Source organism: Salvelinus alpinus, chromosome 14, assembly GCF_045679555.1.
Source record: "Salvelinus alpinus chromosome 14, SLU_Salpinus.1, whole genome shotgun sequence".
NCBI classification, from domain to species: Eukaryota; Metazoa; Chordata; class Actinopteri; order Salmoniformes; family Salmonidae; genus Salvelinus; species Salvelinus alpinus.
Window position 1 is genome coordinate 47,706,619 of NC_092099.1, and position 22,318 is coordinate 47,728,936.

At 42.0% G+C, this 22,318-nt stretch overlaps 1 protein-coding gene across 2 annotated transcripts in view; it reads right to left on the minus strand.

The window, feature by feature from the left end:
- Positions 1–22,318, minus strand: part of LOC139538996 (glypican-6-like) — a 188,247-nt gene that overhangs the window by 81,576 nt on the left and 84,353 nt on the right. For both annotated transcript variants that reach the window (XM_071341636.1, XM_071341635.1), the window contains exon 4: positions 14,506–14,671. In XM_071341636.1, coding sequence (XP_071197737.1) covers positions 14,506–14,671 — 166 coding nt within the window. The remainder of the gene's footprint in view (positions 1–14,505; positions 14,672–22,318) is intronic.

The window sequence follows — 22,318 nt, forward strand, 5'->3', positions numbered from 1 at the left end:
ACATTTTTGTTCAAAATTATGGTGAAAAAGTAATTTATTTCAGGTGAATTATGATCATATTTGAGTAACAGGCTACTACTGTTTTCACTACGTCTTTAGTAAAAAACAAATGTTTTCTGGTCTGCCTTCAATCTGGTGACAGATTAGGTAAAAACATTATTTCAAAGGCTCTGCCTACAGTCCATCAGGAATATATTCTTAATGTTTTTGGGATAATGTTCCAGCAAGGCAGGGCTCATTGCCATTTCTTCTAACAGCTTTGACTATTCAACCCTTACCTTTCCCCACCCCTAGGGACATGAATGGATTCCAGGATTCTATCAACTGTGGTCACATATCACAAAGGATATAAGATTAGTTATTTGTATTTGCTTAACCCTGTGTCCCTGTGTGGTGGAACCGGCCACAAAGATTTGTCCGAGAGCAAACAGCCATTATAAATCCATTTAGCAGAGGTTCCAGTGGTGGGGTAGGATATAGCATTGGAAGAAGACCTTGCTAAATCACACCCCCCCACCCCCCCCTCCCCATCCCTCCCTCCCCCTTGATTGCACCTTCATATGTTTAATTATTAGATACATTATCAAATTGCATGTCATTTCTCTGCCTTTCTTCTAAGCATACAGTCAAGCTAAGACTTACACACGCTGCAGAGTGAACAAAGCAGAGAATCCAGATAGGGAAGACTCCCTTCTTCTGTCAAAAAGTCATTGTCTGCCAGATACAAAGACAATTACAACCATCATAATTATCCATTTAGTACTGCCAAGTGTTGCTTCATATTATGTATCTGGTGCTTTTGTCTTTCATTCAGATCCATCTCTAATTATATGTGACTCAAGGTTACATTTGTGCAAACAAGAGAGTCTCTTTGAGACACCATGCAAGTCAAATGGTGAACACCAAGATTGACATTTCTCTGAGCGACAGAGACATATGAAGCGTAAAGGGCACAGCCATCCTATCTCCCAGATAAATAGTCTTAGAGTGACAAAAAACGTCACCCATAATATTGTTTCCCAATAAAAATTCATCAGAATTTGAGAAAATGTAACCTCTCTCTCATCTTTGACTATCAGTATGCTGTTTGATTTGAGAACAGAAATGTATGAAATATGATCCATAATGGAAATAAAGGCAAATCTTTATCTTTAATTTGTCATTGTGGCACAATGCGATACGTAGCCATGTTAGCTGAACACCTGCTAGCTAGCTACAGTGGTGGGTATTCATGGATGCCAAGGATGCCAGGCTCCCTTAAACATTTTGGAAAATAAATAAACATAAAATAATTTATCTTTCGTGTCTGTGTTTCATAATTTTCCTTCAATTCGCAAAAGGCTGAATGTATCTCACAGGAGAAAGCATCCGAGTGAGCGAAACAACGCCCCTCTGTCTCTCTACGTGTAGGCCATCTATCTGATTCTGTCTGGTCCAAACGAGTTTGACATTGTTGCCGCCCGTAGCATTGAAGGCAAGGGAAGCCAGCGAGCATCTGGCCTCCCTTGACAAAAAAAGTATCCAGAATTAGCCAATCAGCGTTGACCTAAACTGAGCAAGCTCAGCTGTGAATGGTCCTGGCGCACCAAAAAAAAAAGTGTCAAGGGAAGCCAGCTTGGATTTGGCATCGCTCCTATCAAATCCCATTCAGAGCATACATCATTGACAGAAAAACTTTAATTGTTGCACCTCGTTGTGTTGTTGTCCTCTGGTGGCTATCTAGACAGCTAACTAAAATTCGCTCTTTCCTAAATTAGCCATGGATGGAGATAGGAATTTGGACTTATGGTTTTACTTAATTCTGCGTAATGGCCAATGATTATAACAGCTATTCTGATCCAACCAATAATTCATACATTGTTGTGCCCCTGGCCTGAGAGGATGGAGGTTTAATATGTAGCTAGATGTAGAAGGCTAATATTAACTAGCTAACGTTGCCCATGAATGGAAGTTAGGCTAGCAAGCAAACAGTTTAGCCAGGTAGCCTAGGACAACCAAAAATAAAAGTGTGTACTGTATGGCAGAGTGATAGACGGTTTCATCAACATGAAAGAGAGGAGGATTGTATTGGTGTTTCTCTACAAGAAGGGTGAGTCAACATGTTTTTCTACTTGCACACACACACACACACACACACACAAATCAGAACCATGGACAGCCACATGATATTTAGCTTACGTTGATTGGACTAAATTATTTTGGGTATCTTTTAGTTGTCATCTTTTAGACTAAGCAGAGGTGATTTGATGATGTTGAAATGTTGAGGTTAAAATGGTGCTGGAATAGTGGAGGCAGATCCTGTTTTCTTTGTGACTTGTGGTAACTCTCTTTGGTTCTAAATCAATAGTTGTTTAGTAGCCCGAAAATGTCGGAAACATTAACTTACTTGACCATGCTGTAGGTCATGTAACTGTTTGTTACATGCAAAATGCTTTGTGGACTTCACCGGACAGAGGCTGTTATCTGGTTTTGTGATGAAACAAAGGTGTGGTTGAATTTATTCTCTCACTGTGTCTTCTTATTGTCTCAGCCTTAGGCCTATATATCACAGTGGCAAGGCATTTGAGTTAAGAGGTTATAGAGCAAACAACGCAATTATCACAACACATAGGTTGTAATATGGCTTTTTTTCTTTTTAGGGGGGGCTTGGCTACCCTAGTGATTTTACCCACGCACCGCTACTGGCTAGCTAGGAGTTTGTTTTGCTCGGCAGCATTCTCGGCATGGAAGATGGTGAGCCAACCCCCATTCGGAGGAAGACCTGTGATTCAGGGCAAATAAGGATTCCCATTGGTGTATGCACATTTATGAACGGGTGACGTGACTCGTTCGACCAATAGGCTGCTCCCCCTGAACTCATTCCTTTGATCAAGGCGTTTTCACACTGGGTTTTATAGATGAGCCAACAGTTGTCATTTTTTCATACTTTATTGATTGTACTTTCACCTGGCATCCTCCACACATGACCCAATTTGATGAATAACGCGAGTTTGACTGTGCCTGACCTTTAATAAAACCCTGTTGCATTAGGTCCCTACTGACTGACTTCATTAGCTGCTGTGGTGTTGAGGCAATTAATTAGATCAATGTTTAAACAAATGTAAGGACAGGACACACAATTAATGAACAATATATTCACTATTTCAATTCCCTTTAGTGCAGTGCCTTTGCAGAAGAGGAAAATCTTTTGGCCAGTTGTGAGGTCTGCTGCTGGGAGTTTCTTCCCTTCCTCTGCTATATTTTATTCATGAGGAAATCTCCACAAAGGACAGGAAATGTTGTTGGTTAGAAATGTCATGAATAGTGAGGTTGTGGCTGTCTCCGGTTACCCCGGTGAAACAAATCACACAAATTAAAAATAAATTAGCAAATAAAATCAGTGTGGTGACATACGGCCTCCAGAGAGAACAACGCTAGTCAATATCACAACGAAGCCAAATAATTGAAGAGAAAACTGAGTCAAGGACAATGGGTGGTCTTGTTGTGTGCACTGCAGTAGTCGAGCAGGAAGGAAAATCGCTTACTATCATCGGTTTCAACCACCTGTCAACACAAAAAATTATAATGTCACGTGGGGTGTAAACTAGAGAGGGCCACATTCATCACCACAGCAGGTGACGGATGTTCCACCGGCATAGGCTGATCGAGACATCAATTCTCTAGGACAGCCCAACAAAAACCTCTTTAAAAAAGTTTTTACAAAATTTGACATTTCAAAACATTATTCAATGAAAAGGACAATTCCCTATACAAAAATTCAAAGGCACCTCAAAGACATGTAAATATAACCAGCCACTACACAAACTGAGTCTATGGAATTATAACCAGCCATTACACAAACTGAGTCTATGGAATTATAACCAGCCATTACACAAACTGAGTCTATGGAATTATAACTAGCCATTACACAAACTGAGTCTATGGAATTATAACCAGCCATTACACAAACTGAGTCTATGGAATTATAACCAGCCATTACACATACTGAGTCTATGGAATTATAACCAGCCATTACACAAACTGAGTCTATGGAATTATAACTAGCCATTACACAAACTGAGTCTATGGAATTATAACCAGCCATTACACAAACTGAGTCTATGGAATTATAACCAGCCATTACACAAACTGAGTCTATGGAATTATAACTAGCCATTACACATACTGAGTCTATGGAATTATAACCAGCCATTACACAAACTGAGTCTATGGAATTATAACCAGCCATTACACAAACTGAGTCTATGGAATTATAACTAGCCATTACACAAACTGAGTCTATGGAATTATAACCAGCCATTACACAAACTGAGTCTATGGAATTATAACCAGCCATTACACATACTGAGTCTATGGAATTATAACCAGCCATTACACAAACTGAGTCTATGGAATTATAACTAGCCATTACACAAACTGAGTCTATGGAATTATAACCAGCCATTACACAAACTGAGTCTATGGAATTATAACCAGCCATTACACAAACTGAGTCTATGGAATTATAACTAGCCATTACACATACTGAGTCTATGGAATTATAACCAGCCATTACACAAACTGAGTCTATGGAATTATAACTAGCCATTACACAAACTCAGTCTATGGAATTATAACCAGCCATTACACAAACTGAGTCTATGGAAATATAACCAGCCATTACACAAACTGAGTCTATGGAATTATAACCAGCCATTACACAAACTGAGTCTATGGAATTATAACTAGCCATTACACAAACTGAGTCTATGGAATTATAACCAGCCATTACACAAACTGAGTCTATGGAATTATAACCAGCCATTACACAAACTGAGTCTATGGAATTATAACTAGCCATTACACATACTGAGTCTATGGAATTATAACCAGCCATTACACAAACTGAGTCTATGGAATTATAACTAGCCATTACACAAACTCAGTCTATGGAATTATAACCAGCCATTACACAAACTGAGTCTATGGAATTATAACTAGCCATTACACATACTGAGTCTATGGAATTATAACCAGCCATTACACAAACTGAGTCTATGGAATTATAACTAGCCATTACACAAACTCAGTCTATGGAATTATAACCAGCCATTACACAAACTGAGTCTATGGAAATATAACCAGCCATTACACATATTGAGTCTATGGAATTATAACCAGCCATTACACAAACTGAGTCTATGGAATTATAACCAGCCATTACACATACTGAGTCTATGGAATTATAACCAGCCATTACACAAACTGAGTCTATGGAAATATAACCAGCCATTACACAAACTGAGTCTATGGAATTATAACCAGCCATTACACAAACTGAGTCTATGGAATTATAACCAGCCATTACACAAACTGAGTCTATGGAATTATAACCAGCCATTACACATATTGAGTCTATGGAATTATAACCAGCCATTACACAAACTGAGTCTATGGAATTATAACCAGCCATTACACAAACTGAGTCTATGGAATTATAACCAGCCATTACACAAACTGAGAGTATACGGTTCTATTCTCGTTGATGAGAATTAAGGAGAATTTTTAGAGATTCTCCAGAGGTATCGAGAGAGACATTACTGTAATGTAATCTTGCGTTTTTCTTACATCTTGAACGCTACCTCTGGAGGTCACGCATGACAGTCGCCCGACAGTTGCCCCCCTCTAAGCACGGCAGTGTAAACAGAATTGTCTCACTGATCCTAAAATGCTTACAGTATAAATACTAATAGCACAGCTGAACTTTGGACATTATATTTGAGACTTGTTTCATTGAAGTTTTACCTGAAATTGCAGTAACAGCCTGTTACATTCTGAAACTGTCGCTGTATCTTTAAGACAGGGTGTTATTCCCCACCTTGGCTGCTCTGAGCCACCGTACAGGCAGGATGCATGCATCAAGAAGCTGATCAACTCACCAGGGGAATTATCAACATCTTCAGTCACAATTTGGCATTTGCCTCATATAATGACTTTTACAGTATAATGATGATATTGATGGGTTTTTTTAAGGTAACTTTAATACGCTGAAACTGTACTTTTATATTCATATGAGAGGGGTAAACATTCATGTTTTATATGCTGACATTAATAGCTAGACATTTTACAATATATATTTTTGATGACCTTTTAATTTGGCATGAACACAACCAGTAGTGATAGTAGGCTACCTGCGCATGTTCGTCCACTCCAGAATTCAAAAAGTGCACTAGTGCCATTTGATGAATGGAAAGAGACATCTGTTACACAACACCCCAAAAAGTTTCATGACATTCAGTGTAATGACACTTGTAGCATAAATTCATTTAATGCTTCTTGCTGACAAAAAAATATTTGGGGTAGAAAGAAAAGTTGGGACAACTGAAAAGGGGCGGGACTATCCCGGGATGACAAGTACAACCACATGGGGAAAAACAAAATTAAGCCATGACAGAGGTGGGGGTGTTCGTTTAATTTAGGGGTTAGTTAAATTAGCATTATTAGTTTTACCTTCTTGGATTTAGGGGGACTCACGTCTCATTCAGGGGGTCTGAGACCACCATTGGGCCACCCGTAATTTGCACTCTGTACTAAACCCTTGGTTGGTGAACGCAGCATATGTTCAGTGAGGAGTAGTCAGGTGTGGACTGACAGATGTTCATTAGTTAGCTTACTCAATGCTTCAGATGATTCATCCTATCAAAAGAAATTACAAAATATAATCTCATCTAATCTAATCTTACTTCACATGACTACTCAGTTTTTCTATTACTGGATCAAATCAAATGTATTTATAAAGCCCATTTTACGTCAGCAGATGTCACAAAGTGCTTATACAGAAACCCATCCTTAAACCCCAAACAGCAAGCTATGCAGACGTGGAAGTAAGGTGGCTAGGAAAAACTCCATAGAAAGGCCAGAACCTAGGAAGAAACCTAGAGAGGAACCAGGCTCTGAGGGGTGGCCAGTCCTCTTCTGGCTGTGCCGGGTGGAGAATATAAGAGTATATGTTCTTACTGGCAGACAATATGAACATAGGTTTTACAAAACCTAACAACCCCTGGAGTGGAATGATTCACATGCGTGCCATAATTCATAACGCAGGTTGAATAAAGGATGTCTGCCACCTGTTTCCATAATTCATAACGCAGGTTGAATAAAGGATGTCTGCCACCTGTTTCCATAATTCATAACGCAGGTTGAATAAAGGATGTCTGCCACCTGTTTCCATAATTCATAACGCAGGTTGAATAAAGGATGTCTGCCACCTGTTTCCATAATTCATAACGCAGGTTGAATAAAGGATGTCTGCCACCTGTTTCCATAATTCATAACGCAGGTTGAATAAAGGATGTCTGCCACCTGTTTCCATAATTCATAACGCAGGTTGAATAAAGGATGTCTGCCACCTGTTTCCATAATTCATAGACTGAGCCATTCTTGTTGTTTTTCATGCAGGGGTCAGCATGGATTTATCCTGCAATGGGAACAAATGGATTAGACACTGGCCACTCAGTGGAACCAATATAATCCATGATTTATTGCTTCTATTTTAATTACACGAATAAGAAAAACAACCCCTTTAACCATTTTGCTTGAATTCAGCTGACAGATTAGCATATTTAAACATTTGTCCTTTCTACTGTCTGATTCATGTTAAAACAGCAGTAGGCATATGTTCGATGTGCAGACAGGTGGTATGCATAGATAAAAGCCTCTGAAAATGATCTTCAATGCTGTAATGTTTCATCTGATACGTCTTAACCACTGGTTTAGTCTGGAAACGTTTTGGTGTCTGATATGTTATGCGTGTGATAACTGCGTCATGACCTTTACGATTAATCAATCTCTCGTGTCTGAGCTGTTGAATTGCAACTCCACTTTTGTCTCTGTACTGACGTATTGCCCGTTTGATTGCCTTACGGAGGGAATAACTACACTGTTTATATTCAACCATATTCCCAGTCACGTTGCCATGGTTAAATGCGAGGGTTTGCGCTTTTAGTTTAGCGCGAACGCTTCCATCTATCCACGGTTTCTGGTTTGGGTAGGTTTTAATTGTCACAGTGGGTTCAATCAATCTTTAAAAGGTACAGCACCTTTCCCACTCAGCCCTTTTCTTAATAGTTTGAAATACTGAAATTAAGCAGTGCTTATTTAAGCAGTGAATTCTACTAGGTTCACTGAATATTTTAAATTTTGTTCTACGTGAAATAACTCAGTCATTTGTCATTCGCTTGGCCCATTTATTTCCCGCCTAAGGCAAGAAAAGAGAAAGTGCAAACTTGCTAGTCTTACCAACTGAGAAACAAATAAAACAAACAACATTTTCTTTGCATAAATAAATTACTGAAAGCAGGTTCCCGCAGGGGTATATCAGGGGTATATCATTTGGGTTGGGTTGGCTATGAACTCCTTAATAGCCATATATCTCTCCTCACCTCTCCACCTGATAGCTGATGTGTGGTGAACGCTCTGGCACAAAAATGGTCGCCGTGCATCAGAGTTTCCCCCTACTATGTAAAGCGCTTTGAGTACCTCAGTTGGTAGAAAAGTGCTATATAAATCCAATCAATTATTATTTTTACATTAACATGCAAAACCACAAATAACTGAACTGATTTGTAGTGCCACTCAAACACAGGCGTCTGGTGGCACCTTAATTGGGGAGGACGGGTGGATAGCAATGGCTGGAAATGGCTGGAACGGCATAAATGGAATGGTATCACAGTTTCCATGTGTTTGATACCATTCCATATACTCCATTCCAGCTATTATGAGCCGTCCTCCCCTCACCAGCCTCTTGTGCTGAACATACTAATAGTTCCATGGTTTGCAGTACACAGTGCATCTGCCAAGCTTGATCTCAGCCCTTTGATATGCTAACGTTACTAGCTAAACATTTCATTTAACAGTATTTTTTTTAATTATTACCTTTTAATTTGGCATGAACACAATCAGTCATGATGTTTTCATCTTATTGTCTTATTGTCAAACAAATCACTTTAAAAAAAACTAGGCTACCTGTGGATGTTTGTCTACTCCGCTACGCTGATCCTCAACACGGGCGCATGCTCAACCCCATCCTGTACTCCCTGTTCACCCATTACTGAGTGGCCACACACGTCTCCAACTCAATCATAAAGTCTGTAGTCGATACAATAGAGGTAGGCCTGATTACCAACAACGACGAGATAGCGTATAGGGAGGATGTGAGGGCCCTGGCGGAGTGATGCCAGAAAAATAACCTCTCCCTCAAGAAAACGAAGCAGCTGATGAACTTCAGAGCGAGCATGCCCCCATCCAGTTGAGACGGTGAAAAGCTTCAAGATCCTCGACGTAATGACAACCTGAAATGGTCGATCCACACAAACAGAGGTGCACTTGTTGTACCCACTTCATACAGTATGTACAGTTGAAGTCGGAAGTTTACATACACCTTAGCCAAATACATCTAAACTCAGTTTTTCACAATTCCTGATATTTAATCCTAGTAAAAATGCCCCGTCTTAGGTCAGTTAGGATCACCACTTTATTTTAAGAATGGGAAATGTCAGAAAAATAGTAGAGAGAATTATTTATTTCGGCTTTTATTTCTTTCATCACATTCCCAGTGGGTCAGAAGTTTACATACACTCAATTAGTATTTGGTAGCATTGCCTTTAAATTGCTTAACTTGGGTCAAACGTTTCAGGTAGCCTTCCACAAGTTTCCCACAATAAGTTGGGTGAATTTTGGCCCATTCCTCCTGACAGACGTGGTGTAACAGTCAGGTTTGTAGGCCTCCTTGCTCCACACGCTTTTTCAGTTCTGCACACAAAATTTCTATAGGCTTGAGGTCAGGGCTTTGTGATGGCAACTCCAATACCTTGACTTTGTTGTTCTTAAGCCACTTTGGAAGTATGCTTGGGGTCATTGTCCATTTGGAAGACCCATTTGCGACCAAGCTTTAACTTCCTGACTGATGTCTTGAGATGTTGCTTCAATATATCCACGTAATTTTCTTCCCTCATAATGCAATCTATTTTGTGAAGTGCACCAGTCCCTCCTGCAGCAAAGCACCCCCACAACATGATGCTGCCACCCCCGTGCTTCACGGTTGGGATGCTGTTCTTCGGCTTGCAAGCCTCCCCCTTTTTCCTCCAAACAAAACGATGGTCATTATGGCCAAACAATTCTATTTTTGTTTCATCAGACCAGAGGACATTTCTCCAAAAAGTACAATCTTTGTCCCCATGTGCAGTTGCAAACCGTAGTCTGGCTTTTTTATGGCGGTTTTGGAACAGTGGTGTCTTCCTTGCTGAGGAGCCTTTCAGATTATGTCGATATAGGACTCGTTTTACTGTGGATAGAGATACTTTTGTACCCGTTTCCTCCAGCATCTTCACAAGGTTCTTTGCTGTTGTTCTGGGATTGATTTACACTTTTCACACCAAAGTAGGTTCATCTCTAGGAGACAGAACGCGTCTCCTTCCTGAGCGGTATGACGGCTGCGTGGTCCCATGGTGTTTATATTTGCGTACTATTGTTTGTACAGATGAATGTGGTACCTTCAGGCATTTGGAAATTACTCCCAAGGATGAACCAGACTTGTGGAGGTCTACATTGTTTTTGCTGAGGTCTTGGCTGATTTCTTTTGATTTTCCCATGATGTCAAGCAAAGAGGCACTGTGTTTTAAGGTAGGCCTTGAAATACATCCACAGGTACACCTCCAATTGACTCAAATTATGTCAATTAGCCTATCATTTACATTTACATTTAAGTCATTTAGCAGACGCTCTTATCCAGAGCGACTTACGGGGGGACCAGGATACATATTCATCCTGGTCCCCCCGTGGGAAATGAACCCACAACCCTGGCGTTGCAAGCGCCATGCTCTACCAACTGAGCCACACGGGACTATCAGAAGCTTCTAAAGCCATGACATCATTTTCTTGAATTTTCCAAGCTGTTTAAAGGCACAGTCCACTTAGTGTATGTGAACTTCTGACCCACTGGAATTGTGATACAGTGAATTATAAGTGAAATAATCTGTCTGTAAACAATTGTTTGAAAAATTACTTGTGTCAAGCACAAAGTAAATGTCCTAACCGACTTGCCAAAACTATAGTTTGTTAACAAGAAATGTATGGAGTGGTTGAAAAACGAGTTTTAATGACTCCAACCTAAGTGTATGTAAACTTACGACTTCAAATGTATATACTCTATTCTAGTCAAGGCTCATCCTACTGTAGCATAACTACTGCTGTGCATACCTTTTGTATTAATATGCTGCCCATAATGTCCATACAGACACCATATACACACACAGCTATTCTGAGAAGAGATGGATATTTAAGCATTACATATATAGATAGCTTGACTGACTGAATGGAAGCAGAAGCACAGTTGCATTCAATGAACATCTGTTTTGGACTGCTCAAGGCCGTGCTACCAGAGTCCCTCCTCGAACCCCCCACACACTGAAGATAAATGAAGGTCAGGCTGAGGGTAATGTGAATGACTGCCCTCTTGTCCAAGTTCTGTCAGGAGTTCCTATGCACTGTGTCAGAGAGTGAAATTTCCTGCTGGCGGAGTTCTAGCAACGAGGAAGGGCTGAGGGAAAAATCGTTGCTATCGGGAGCTCAGCTTCCAGCTGAAAAAGGATTTTTCAGTCCTTGGTTGAATTAGCTTTTCACCTCTCCGGTATCTCGTCTAGTCAGTGGAGCAGACACTGTTGGGCTGGATAGATGCCACTGGAATCAAGATGAATATCTTTACGTACCTCTATATGGGTTGAAAATGGCAGATTTGGACAATGATAAGCACCTAAATTGGAACATGGTGGCTGTACAGTAATATTCTGTACATGACGTCTGAGCTCTGGCTCTGCTTTTCACAGCTCTGTATGGGTTTTGACTGACAGCCGTTGTGAACTTGAACACCGCGCGTGACAAGAAGTTGCCCTTATCCCTCCAGCTAATTGGGCAACTTTTGCAAATGTTTTAATGTCCGAGTGAGGGAAATGCTGTAAATTACGAGGATTCTATGTATAAGATGAGATGTTGAGGGTTATAATATATACTGCTTTGATGTCATACAAGCAAGCCAAACATCCGAGAGTCCAAATGTGCACATAAAACTCATGTAATACATAGTGACAAAGTTTATAATCACGGTGTTTGATGTAGAGTTACAAAATGACATGGCGTCATACCCTGGGTTGTCCTGAACAGAATGACCCCGTTTGTTGTGTTGTGAAGAACGTTTGTCGTGGCATCTGAATGCACTCCAGTCTGCGCAGTAAAATTACCATCTGCTTCTCTGAATTGCCTTGTGAAAGCCTAACACTGTAAGATCCTATTTTATAATTTAGTTAGTCATGTTGGCAATACAACAAGCTTTCAAATTATGCCCACCTGACCCATATTACGATTTATAATGGAGCGTTTTTGGATTGCGTAAACAACAACAGTTATTGTGTGAAGGCGGGGATGCAGGGCTGAGTTCCAAACAAAACAACTACAAGTGTGCTTGTTCTAGTTCCTCAACGCCACAGCTAGGAGATCAAAAAAAACAATACCTTATAGTTGAAGACTCTTCTTTGAGTCATAAAAGTGCATTGAAATTACTTAGGAACTGTGCACACTTTGGAGAGGTTTGTAGCCACTTGGAAACCCCAGTTAGACCCTCACTCAAACCTTTGTCATTTTTTTGTCTTATGTTGCACCTACCCCAAATTTTCCAAAAATATTATTTTAATGTTACTGAATGTATCCAGAGTATTTTCAGATTTCGTTAGCAACAAATGCGGCAAAAAGTACAGTAAATGTAAAATGCACATCAAATCAACAGTGTTACTGTTTGGATTCAGTCTTGTGTCAGGTGAACAGTTTTTTGTCCTCACCTTTAATCTCATAATTTTAACATAATCTCCAAACTGTTAATTGCTACCATGGTTATGCATATGCTTTCCATATTTCTTCTGTAAGACACATTTCAATTTAGCCCTATCCATATAGGCCAATTCCCACAAGTGTAAGGGGTTCCATGCAAGTTCCATGTCGATCCAGGTTTTTGTGATCTATTTTCACTCAAAGTCCTGTAGTCACCAGCTTCTCCCTTCTAGTCACAGCAACTGGAATAGCTGGTTTTCATGTGAGTTTGAAGTACATTACTACACTGTAGTCCTATTCGTGGCTGAAAAGGCATGTTGAAGTGTATGATAATCCTACATTGGTTTGTGAGCTCGTATGCAAACTAAATGGATTTCACCATCACAGCAGAAACCACCAATGCTAGTGTTATTACAGATAGCAGTTAATTATTTGAGCAGTTTATTATAAAAAAAAAAAATCTAAACTACTTAAAGAACAACGAGAAGCTCAGGGGACATCTGGCAGACATGCAATCACTACTGTAAGCTCTGAAAGCAGGATCGATATCTCTTTGTGGTTGGACCTTGAGCTAATTGAAAATCTTTGAGCCTATAATGAATATGAAATGTCAGAGAGCCAAAAGATATGAAACTGACATTTACTCTACACCCTGGGAACAATCCTCCAATTTAGAGTATGAACAATTCAAACCTAGAAAAAAAAGGACTATTTCAGGTAGGTTGTCCAACAATTTGTGCAACAGTGTAGACCACCCAATTTTCAAATAGAAGAACATAAAAACACACCATGACGAAGGGTTTCTGTAATACACTTAGACAAATCTTGTAATGAAGTGGTTCAGTGACAAGTACTGCTGGACCATTCACTGTAGTGACTGATGTAGCCTACAGTAGGGAGCCTTTGAAGTGGCCAAGCTCTGTATTAGGACATCAGGACAGTAAAACACATAACATCAGCTTACATTTACCTGTGAGTAACAAGGTTCTAACAGTCAACCTCATTTTACCATTGCATATTCATCTGACGCACGTTACGCTGCTCCAGCAACATCTCAGTGCGCTGTACTTTACATTGGACCTTCTGCTCTTCTGACATGAAACAACTATCCAGAGAGCTGTGGCCCAGTTTCAACTGCTAGTTTCTGACAGTGGCATTCTTGACATGTGTCTCTAAAGTGCAGCTCACAGCTAGCCTGCTCTGCTTTAGATCACTCCAGCAGTCCTGACATGTCAAAATGAAGGCTCCAAACTGAATAAGGTATTGTAATAAATAAATAACGTCCATGTTATATTCATGTTTGTAATCTCCCCGAGCTGAACAAGCTGCTGTTGAACTGCTTAACACAAAGCTCTGCGTTCCTCACAGTGTGTAGTTACCACACTGCAAGTGCCCATTCAATACAGCACGATTCCACCAGCCAATGAATAATGGCGTTTTCATCCAGTATAAATTGTCAAAGGTAAAAAGAAGGATTCAAACAGTAAAAAGCACCTTATCACAGCGCCCAAGTTCTGCCCATGGAACTAAATGCAGACAAATGACAACACTGAACAACAATTCAGCACAAAATGCATTTTTTTATACGAAGCAAAGTCAGAACAGTCCAAATCACAGTCGGAGACAAAGGGAGGGAGGGAGGGCTCTTACCGATGTACTGGTTCCACTCTGGGTCCAGATCGGCCTGGTTGGCGAGGCAGCCCTTCATGACGTTCAGACAGTAGTTGTTGCAGGGCTTCACGGAGGGCATGGCTTGGCAGTATGGGCAGTACATCATCTTGGTCAGTGCTCGGATACACGCTGGGGTGCTGCTCACCTAGTGGGTAGATGTGAGAACAAAGGCCAGCTATACATCGGATACAACATACAAGGCTGTTCTACACATGGAAATTAATCCAGTAAACGGTATGTTTCCATGTTTCAGGTATATAAAGGAATGAGCTGGTTTAAAAGCATCTAGCTCCGCTGTCCTCCATCTAGCTCCGCTGTCCTCCATCGAGCTCCACTGTCCTCCATCTAGCTCCACATACAGCTCTTACATCTAGCTCCACTGTCCTCCATCTAGCTCCACATACAGCTCTTACATCTAGCTCCGCTGTCCTCCATCTAGCTCCGCTGTCCTCCATCTAGCTCCGCTGTCCTCCATCTAGCTCCGCTGTCCTCCATCTAGCTCCGCTGTCCTCCATCTAGCTCCGCTGTCCTCCATCTAGCTCCGCTGTCTTCCATCTAGCGCCACATACAGCTCTTACATCTAGCGCCACTGTCCTCCACCTAGCGCCACCGTCCTCCACCTAGCGCCACCGTCCTCCACCTAGCTCCACCGTCCTCCACCTAGCGCCACCGTCCTCCACCTAGCGCCACCGTCCTCCACCTAGCGCCACCGTCCTCCACCTAGCGCCACTCTCCTCCACCTAGCGCCACTGTCCTCCACCTAGCGCCACTGTCCTCCACCTAGCGCCACTGTCCTCCACCTAGCGCCACCGTCCTCCACCTAGCTCCACTGTCCTCCACCTAGCTCCACTGTCCTCCACCTAGCGCCACTGTCCTCCACCTAGCTCCACTGTCCTCCACCTAGCGCCACTGTCCTCCACCTAGCTCCACTGTCCTCCACCTAGCTCCACTGTCCTCCACCTAGCTCCACTGTCCTCCACCTAGCTCCACTGTCCTCCACCTAGCTCCACTGTCCTCCACCTAGCTCCACTGTCCTCCACCTAGCTCCACTGTCCTCCACCTAGCTCCACTGTCCTCCACCTAGCGCCACTGTCCTCCACCTAGCTCCACTGTCCTCCACCTAGCTCCACTGTCCTCCACCTAGCTCCACTGTCCTCCACCTAGGTCCACTGTCCTCCACCTAGGTCCACTGTCCGCCATCTAGCACCACTGTCCGCCATCTAGCTCCACATACAGCTCTTACATCTAGCGCCACTGTCCTCCATCTAGCTCCACTGTCCTCCATCTAGCTCCACATACAGCTCTTACATCTATGTTGCTGAACAGAGGCTCAGCATACATAAACAGGAACAGTTGTAGCTGGAGAAATTTAAAATCTGTGAACAATACAGCACCAGAATTTTTTTTGTCAATAATGCAAATATCCACACCCTTTTGTTTAAAGTCAAGACTCCCAGGTAATGGCTAATGGCTTCATCTCTAATTCAAACACAGACAGGTTCTTAAATCGTTTCTTAACCTTGTTACTGCAGCTCAGCCCTCTATGAAATAGCTATTCCCTAACCATAATTTCTGTCAGTGCTTCAGTTTGCTTTCATTTGTGTGTATGTTTCTACATGTTTTATGCATTTTATTAAGTGTCTGAGATTCTTGTTACTCTGGCAAAAATCAATCAAATAAAAACATTCCCATTTCATCAGAGTATTTTCCATTTAATCTCAACCTCTTTAAAATAAAAAGGAAACACCTAGTCTCTGTTCTGAATTTAAAAAATACATTCTGAAAGAAGTCTAATTTTACACAAGGCTCAAACTATTTTGTGTATTTCTGAACAAATCCAACAAAGGTAGAGGGAGGAGTAGGGATGTACCAGCGGGGAGAAAGGGAGTTGTCAGGTACTGGTCTAAACTTTCCAAAGTACCCAGACACTGCACGCATGAGGTGAGAGAAGAGCCGCAGCTCGGCTGGAAGTCAGTGTTTTGAGTGGCTTCTGAGCTGTCTTCATGTTTGATATGATTGGACCCCTGCTTCTCCCAACCCACCAGTGAGGATTGCTGAGGAGAAGGAGAGGTGGAGGCATCATCAGCCGCCTCCACAGAGTCAGGCTAGTGGATCAAATGCATACACTACCGTGACGGACTGATACGCCTCAAACATCTACTGCTAGCTTCCTCCGTCATTGGCTTGATTTAACACACAGCCTGATGCTGATCACTCACGCAATGTCATGTTCCCACGGACACCCCCACAAATTCACATGTTGCGAGTAGCGAGTTTAAGATGTCAAGGGGGTAATCTCTGGTACCTGTCGTCACTATAATCTCTGGTACCTGTCGTCACTATAATCTCTGGTACCTGTCGTCACTATAATCTCTGGTACCTGTCGTCACTATAATCTCTAGTACCTGTCGTCACTATAATCTCTAGTACCTGTCGTCACTATAATCTCTAGTACCTGTCGTCACTATAATCTCTGGTACCTGTCGTCACTATAATCTCTAGTACCTGTCGTCACTATAATCTCTGGTACCTGTCGTCACTATAATCTCTGGTACCTGTCGTCACTATAATCTCTAGTACCTGTCGTCACTATAATCTCTGGTACCTGTCGTCACTATAATCTCTGGTATCTGTTGTCACTATAATCTCTGGTACCTGTCGTCACTATAATCTCTGGTATCTGTTGTCACTATATGTGCCTTCAATATTTGTGAGATTTCTGATTGCTTTGTTCTACAGTTGCATAGCAACTGTTGGTAAACACAAGTCATACATTTCACATTGACACTATAAAAATGTGTCTTTTTCAGATTCCAATTACATTCATTTGAATCTGAGATGCACTTTATTTTAAAATACTCCTAGTGACAGAATCCTTAATGTGCATTTCCGTACGGTAAAATATGGTATAGTGTTGCTTCCTCCTTTTTCAATTTGCAGAACTGACACCTGACAAATGCTTTCTTCCTCCACAAATGGCTTTGGTGCAGACCAGCACTCAGTAAGTTGCCATAATGTCTGCATGACTCTCCCCCTATCTCCCTGGACTGCTGGCTTCTTTGAGTGCATTATAGCGTTTGCAGAGCATGTATTATTCTAATGATTCGAGCTCATCAAAGAGAGTCCTATTATTAGAATCAATCAATAGCCACATCACCGCTTTGCAAAACTGAATAATAGAAATACGCTGTGTGCTCATAATGACAATGTTGGAGCCTTGATATATCCCTGGGCATATCTTTTCATTTCAGAGGTTTAGAAAATGGGAAAACATTAGTCCATGCTGGTATTTATGCAGTAATATGTGTAACTGAATGCCAAACTTTGATTGACCATGGATAAACTCTGATTGACCATGGATAAGCTCTGATTGACCATGGATAAGCTCTGATTGACCATGGATAAGCTCTGATTGACCATGGATAAGCTCTGATTGACCATGGATAAGCTCTGATTGACCATGGATAAACTCTGATTGACCATGGATAAACTCTGATTGACCATGGATAAACTCTGATTGACCATGGATAAGCTCTGATTGACCATGGATAAGCTCTGATTGACCATGGATAAGCTCTGATTGACCATGGATAAACTCTGATTGACCATGGATAAGCTCTGATTGACCATGGATAAGCTCTGATTGACCATGGATAAACTCTGATTGACCATGGATAAGCTCTGATTGACCATGGATAAGCTCTGATTGACCATGGATAAGCTCTGATTGACCATGGATAAGCTCTGATTGACCATGGATAAGCTCTGATTGACCATGGATAAGCTCTGATTGACCATGGATAAACTCTGATTGACCATGGATAAGCTCTGATTGACCATGGATAAGCTCTGATTGACCATGGATAAACTCTGATTGACCATGGATAAACTCTGATTGACCATGGATAAGCTCTGATTGACCATGGATAAGCTCTGATTGACCATGGATAAGCTCTGATTGACCATGGATAAACTCTGATTGACCATGGATAAGCTCTGATTGACCATGGATAAGCTCTGATTGACCATGGATAAACTCTGATTGACCATGGATAAGCTCTGATTGACCATGGATAAGCTCTGATTGACCATGGATAAGCTCTGATTGACCATGGATAAGCTCTGATTGACCATGGATAAGCTCTGATTGACCATGGATAAACTCTGATTGACCATGGATAAACTCTGATTGACCATGGATAAACTCTGATTGACCATGGATAAACTGACCTGACCTGGGATATAGATAAGCAATGTAGTGTCTCAGTCATAAACTGTAAACTGCTGTGATGTGAGGTAGTGCAGCAGCTCCTGGAACTCAATAAAGCCCCTCAGCAGCACTAGGCATAGATGTCACATGTCACACCCCTCCTCTGGGGTGTCCTATTCCATTACACTTACACCCAATCTCTCCAGATGAGTTGAGGCCCCTTGGATCAAAGGGCCGTGGCCCTGCCACATGACCCGTGTCACAGGTCCCTGGGTAATGTCAGAGTTGAGGTGGGGACACGGCGGCTGCCAGGGAAGCCAGGACGTGTGTCAGTGCCACAGACAGTAACAACTCATCCTCATGAAGAGGGTTTCATCAGGCAGCCCTGGCTGGACATAGGGAAGTGATATGGCCTGGAGGTGCATGACGTGATCACACCATTGAGGTTCACAGAGTTCACCATGCTTGCTGGTAATGAATGACCAGCAGTGGGAAGGTTGAGTTTGTTCTATGTTCGGGGGTTATACATGTGATTCTCCCCAGGCAGCCTATTGCCTTGGGTTTCCTTGTGCCTTTGATCACTCATAGCTGCGCTACAATCTGCATTATACACACCCCATCATGAATTATGGTGAACATAAACTCAATGGCCAGCAACCGTTGCAAAAGGACTCCATTTCCAAACAGTATATTAATTGTTTACTAGCCTTGATGTCCAGGCTTCTCCTCTGACAACACAGAACAGTGTACACACATTACTATTAACCCCAATAACGGTAACAAACACATACAATTCAGATAAATTGCTTGTGACCACGAGGCTATGGAAGCAAACTTGATCTACAGTACAAGTCTAGCCAGTGTTCTAATGTTGATATTAATCAGTGGTGTAAAGTGCTTAAGTAAAAATACTTTAAAGTACGACTTAAGTCATTTTTGAGGTATCTGTACTTTACAATTCATATTTTTATGACAACTTTTACTTTACTAAATTCCTATGGAAAATATTGTACTTTTTACTCCATACAACTTTCCCTGACAACTAAAAGTACTTGTTACATTTTGAATGCTTAGCGGGGCAGGAAAATTGTCAAATTCACTCACTTATCAAGAGAACACGTGGTCATCCTTACTGCCTCTGGCCTGGTGGACTCACTAAACACAAATGCATCTTTTGTAAGTAATGTCTGAGTGTTGGAGTGTGTCCCTGGCTATCTGTAAGTAATGTCTGAGTGTTGGAGTGTGTCCCTGGCTATCTGTAATAATGTCTGAGTGTTGGAGTGTGACCCTGGCTATCTGTAGTAATGTCTGAGTGTTGGGGTGTGACCCTGGCTATCTGTAGTAATGTCTGAGTGTTGGAGTGTGTCCCTGGCTATCTGTAGTAATGTCTGAGTGTTGGAGTGTGCCCCTGGCTGTCTGTAGTAATGTCTGAGTGTTGGAGTGTGCCCCTGGCTGTCTGTAGTAATGTCTGAGTGTTGGAGTGTGCCCCTGGCTATCTGTAGTAATGTCTGAGTGTTGGAGTGTGCCCCTGGCTGTCTGTAGTAATGTCTGAGTGTTGGAGTGTGCCCCTGGCTGTCTGTAGTAATGTCTGAGTGTTGGAGTGTGCCCCTGGCTATCTGTAAGTAATGTCTGAGTGTTGGAGTGTGCCCCTGGCTGTCTGTAGTAATGTCTGAGTGTTGGAGTGTGCCCCTGGCTATCTGTAAGTAATGTCTGAGTGTTGGAGTGTGCCCCTGGCTGTCTGTAGTAATGTCTGAGTGTTGGAGTGTGCCCCTGGCTATCTGTAAGTAATGTCTGAGTGTTGGAGTGTGCCCCTGGCTGTCTGTAGTAATGTCTGAGTGTTGGAGTGTGCCCCTGGCTATCTGTAAGTAATGTCTGAGTGTTGGAGTGTGCCCCTGTCTGTCTGTAGTAATGTCTGAGTGTTGGAGTGTGCCCCTGGCTATCTGTAAGTAATGTCTGAGTGTTGGAGTGTGCCCCTGGCTGTCTGTAGTAATGTCTGAGTGTCGGAGTGTGCCCCTGGCTATCTGTAAGTAATGTCTGAGTGTTGGAGTGTGCCCCTGGCTGTCTGTAGTAATGTCTGAGTGTTGGAGTGTGCCCCTGGCTGTCTGTAGTAATGTCTGAGTGTTGGAGTGTGCCCCTGGCTATCTGTAGTAATGTCTGAGTGTTGGAGTGTGCCCCTGGCTATCTGTAAGTAATGTCTGAGTGTTGGAGTGTGCCCCTGGCTGTCTGTAGTAATGTCTGAGTGTTGGAGTGTGCCCCTGGCTATCTGTAAATGATGTCTGAGTGTTGGAGTGTGCCCCTGGCTGTCTGTAGTAATGTCTGAGTGTTGGAGTGTGTCCCTGGCTATCTGTAGTAATGTCTGAGTGTTGGAGTGTGTCCCTGGATATCTGTAAATAATGTCTGAGTGTTGGAGTGTGTCCCTGGCTATCTGTAGTAATGTCTGAGTGTTGGAGTGTGTCCCTGGCTATCTGTAGTAATGTCTGAGTGTTGGAGTGTTCCCCTGGCTATCGGTAATGATGTCTGAGTGTTGGAGTGTGCCCCTGGCTATCTGTAGTAATGTCTGAGTGTTGGAGTGTGACCCTGGCTATCTGTAATAATGTCTGAGTGTTGGAGTGTGCCCCTGGCTATCTGTAATAATGTCTGAGTGTTGGAGTGTGTCCCTGGCTATCTGTAATGATGTCTGAGTGTTGGAGTGTGCCCCTGGCTATCTGTAATAATGTCTGAGTGTTGGAGTGTGCCCCTGGCTATCTGTAAATGATGTCTGAGTGTTGGAGTGTGCCCCTGGCTATCTGTAATAATGTCTGAGTGTTGGAGTGTGCCCCTGGCTATCTGTAAATTATGTCTGAGTGTTGGAGTGTGCCCCTGGCTATCTGTAAATGATGTCTGAGTGTTGGAGTGTGCCCCTGGCTATCTGTAATAATGTCTGAGTGTTGGAGTGTGCCCCTGGCTATCTGTAAATTATGTCTGAGTGTTGGAGTGTGCCCCTGGCTATCCATACATTTTAAAAACAAGATCATGGTGCCGTCTGCTTTGCTTAATATAAGTCATTTTAAATGATTTATACTTTTACTTCTACTTTTGATACTTAAGTATATTTAAAACCAAATACTTTTACTTAAGTAGTATTTTACTGGGTGACTTTCACATTTATTTGAGTAACTTTCTATTAAGGTATCTCTACTTTTACTCAAGTATGACAATTGGGTACTTGTTCCACCACTGATATTAACTGAAAACAAGACATCTAAAAAACAGCTGTTGTTGTTGAGTGGAGCCAATGTCAAGCATACACCTCTTGCTATGCCTTTAAATCTTCCTTTGCATAAGATCGAAACTACACACTCCCAAGGCAATGATATACAGCAAAAGCAGCTTGCTGCATTAACATTACATCAAACAGAATACTTACAGCAAGATTAATGGGGACGGTATAGACTTAAAAAATATTGTGTGATCGAGATACAAACATCCATACCAAAAAAAATATATATATCCCCATAGCTTGGAGCCAGATAGTCTACCCATGCTTGAGAATTCCTCCTGAACAATGGGAGGCCTCACCAGAGGTCATTATAGAATCCTTGA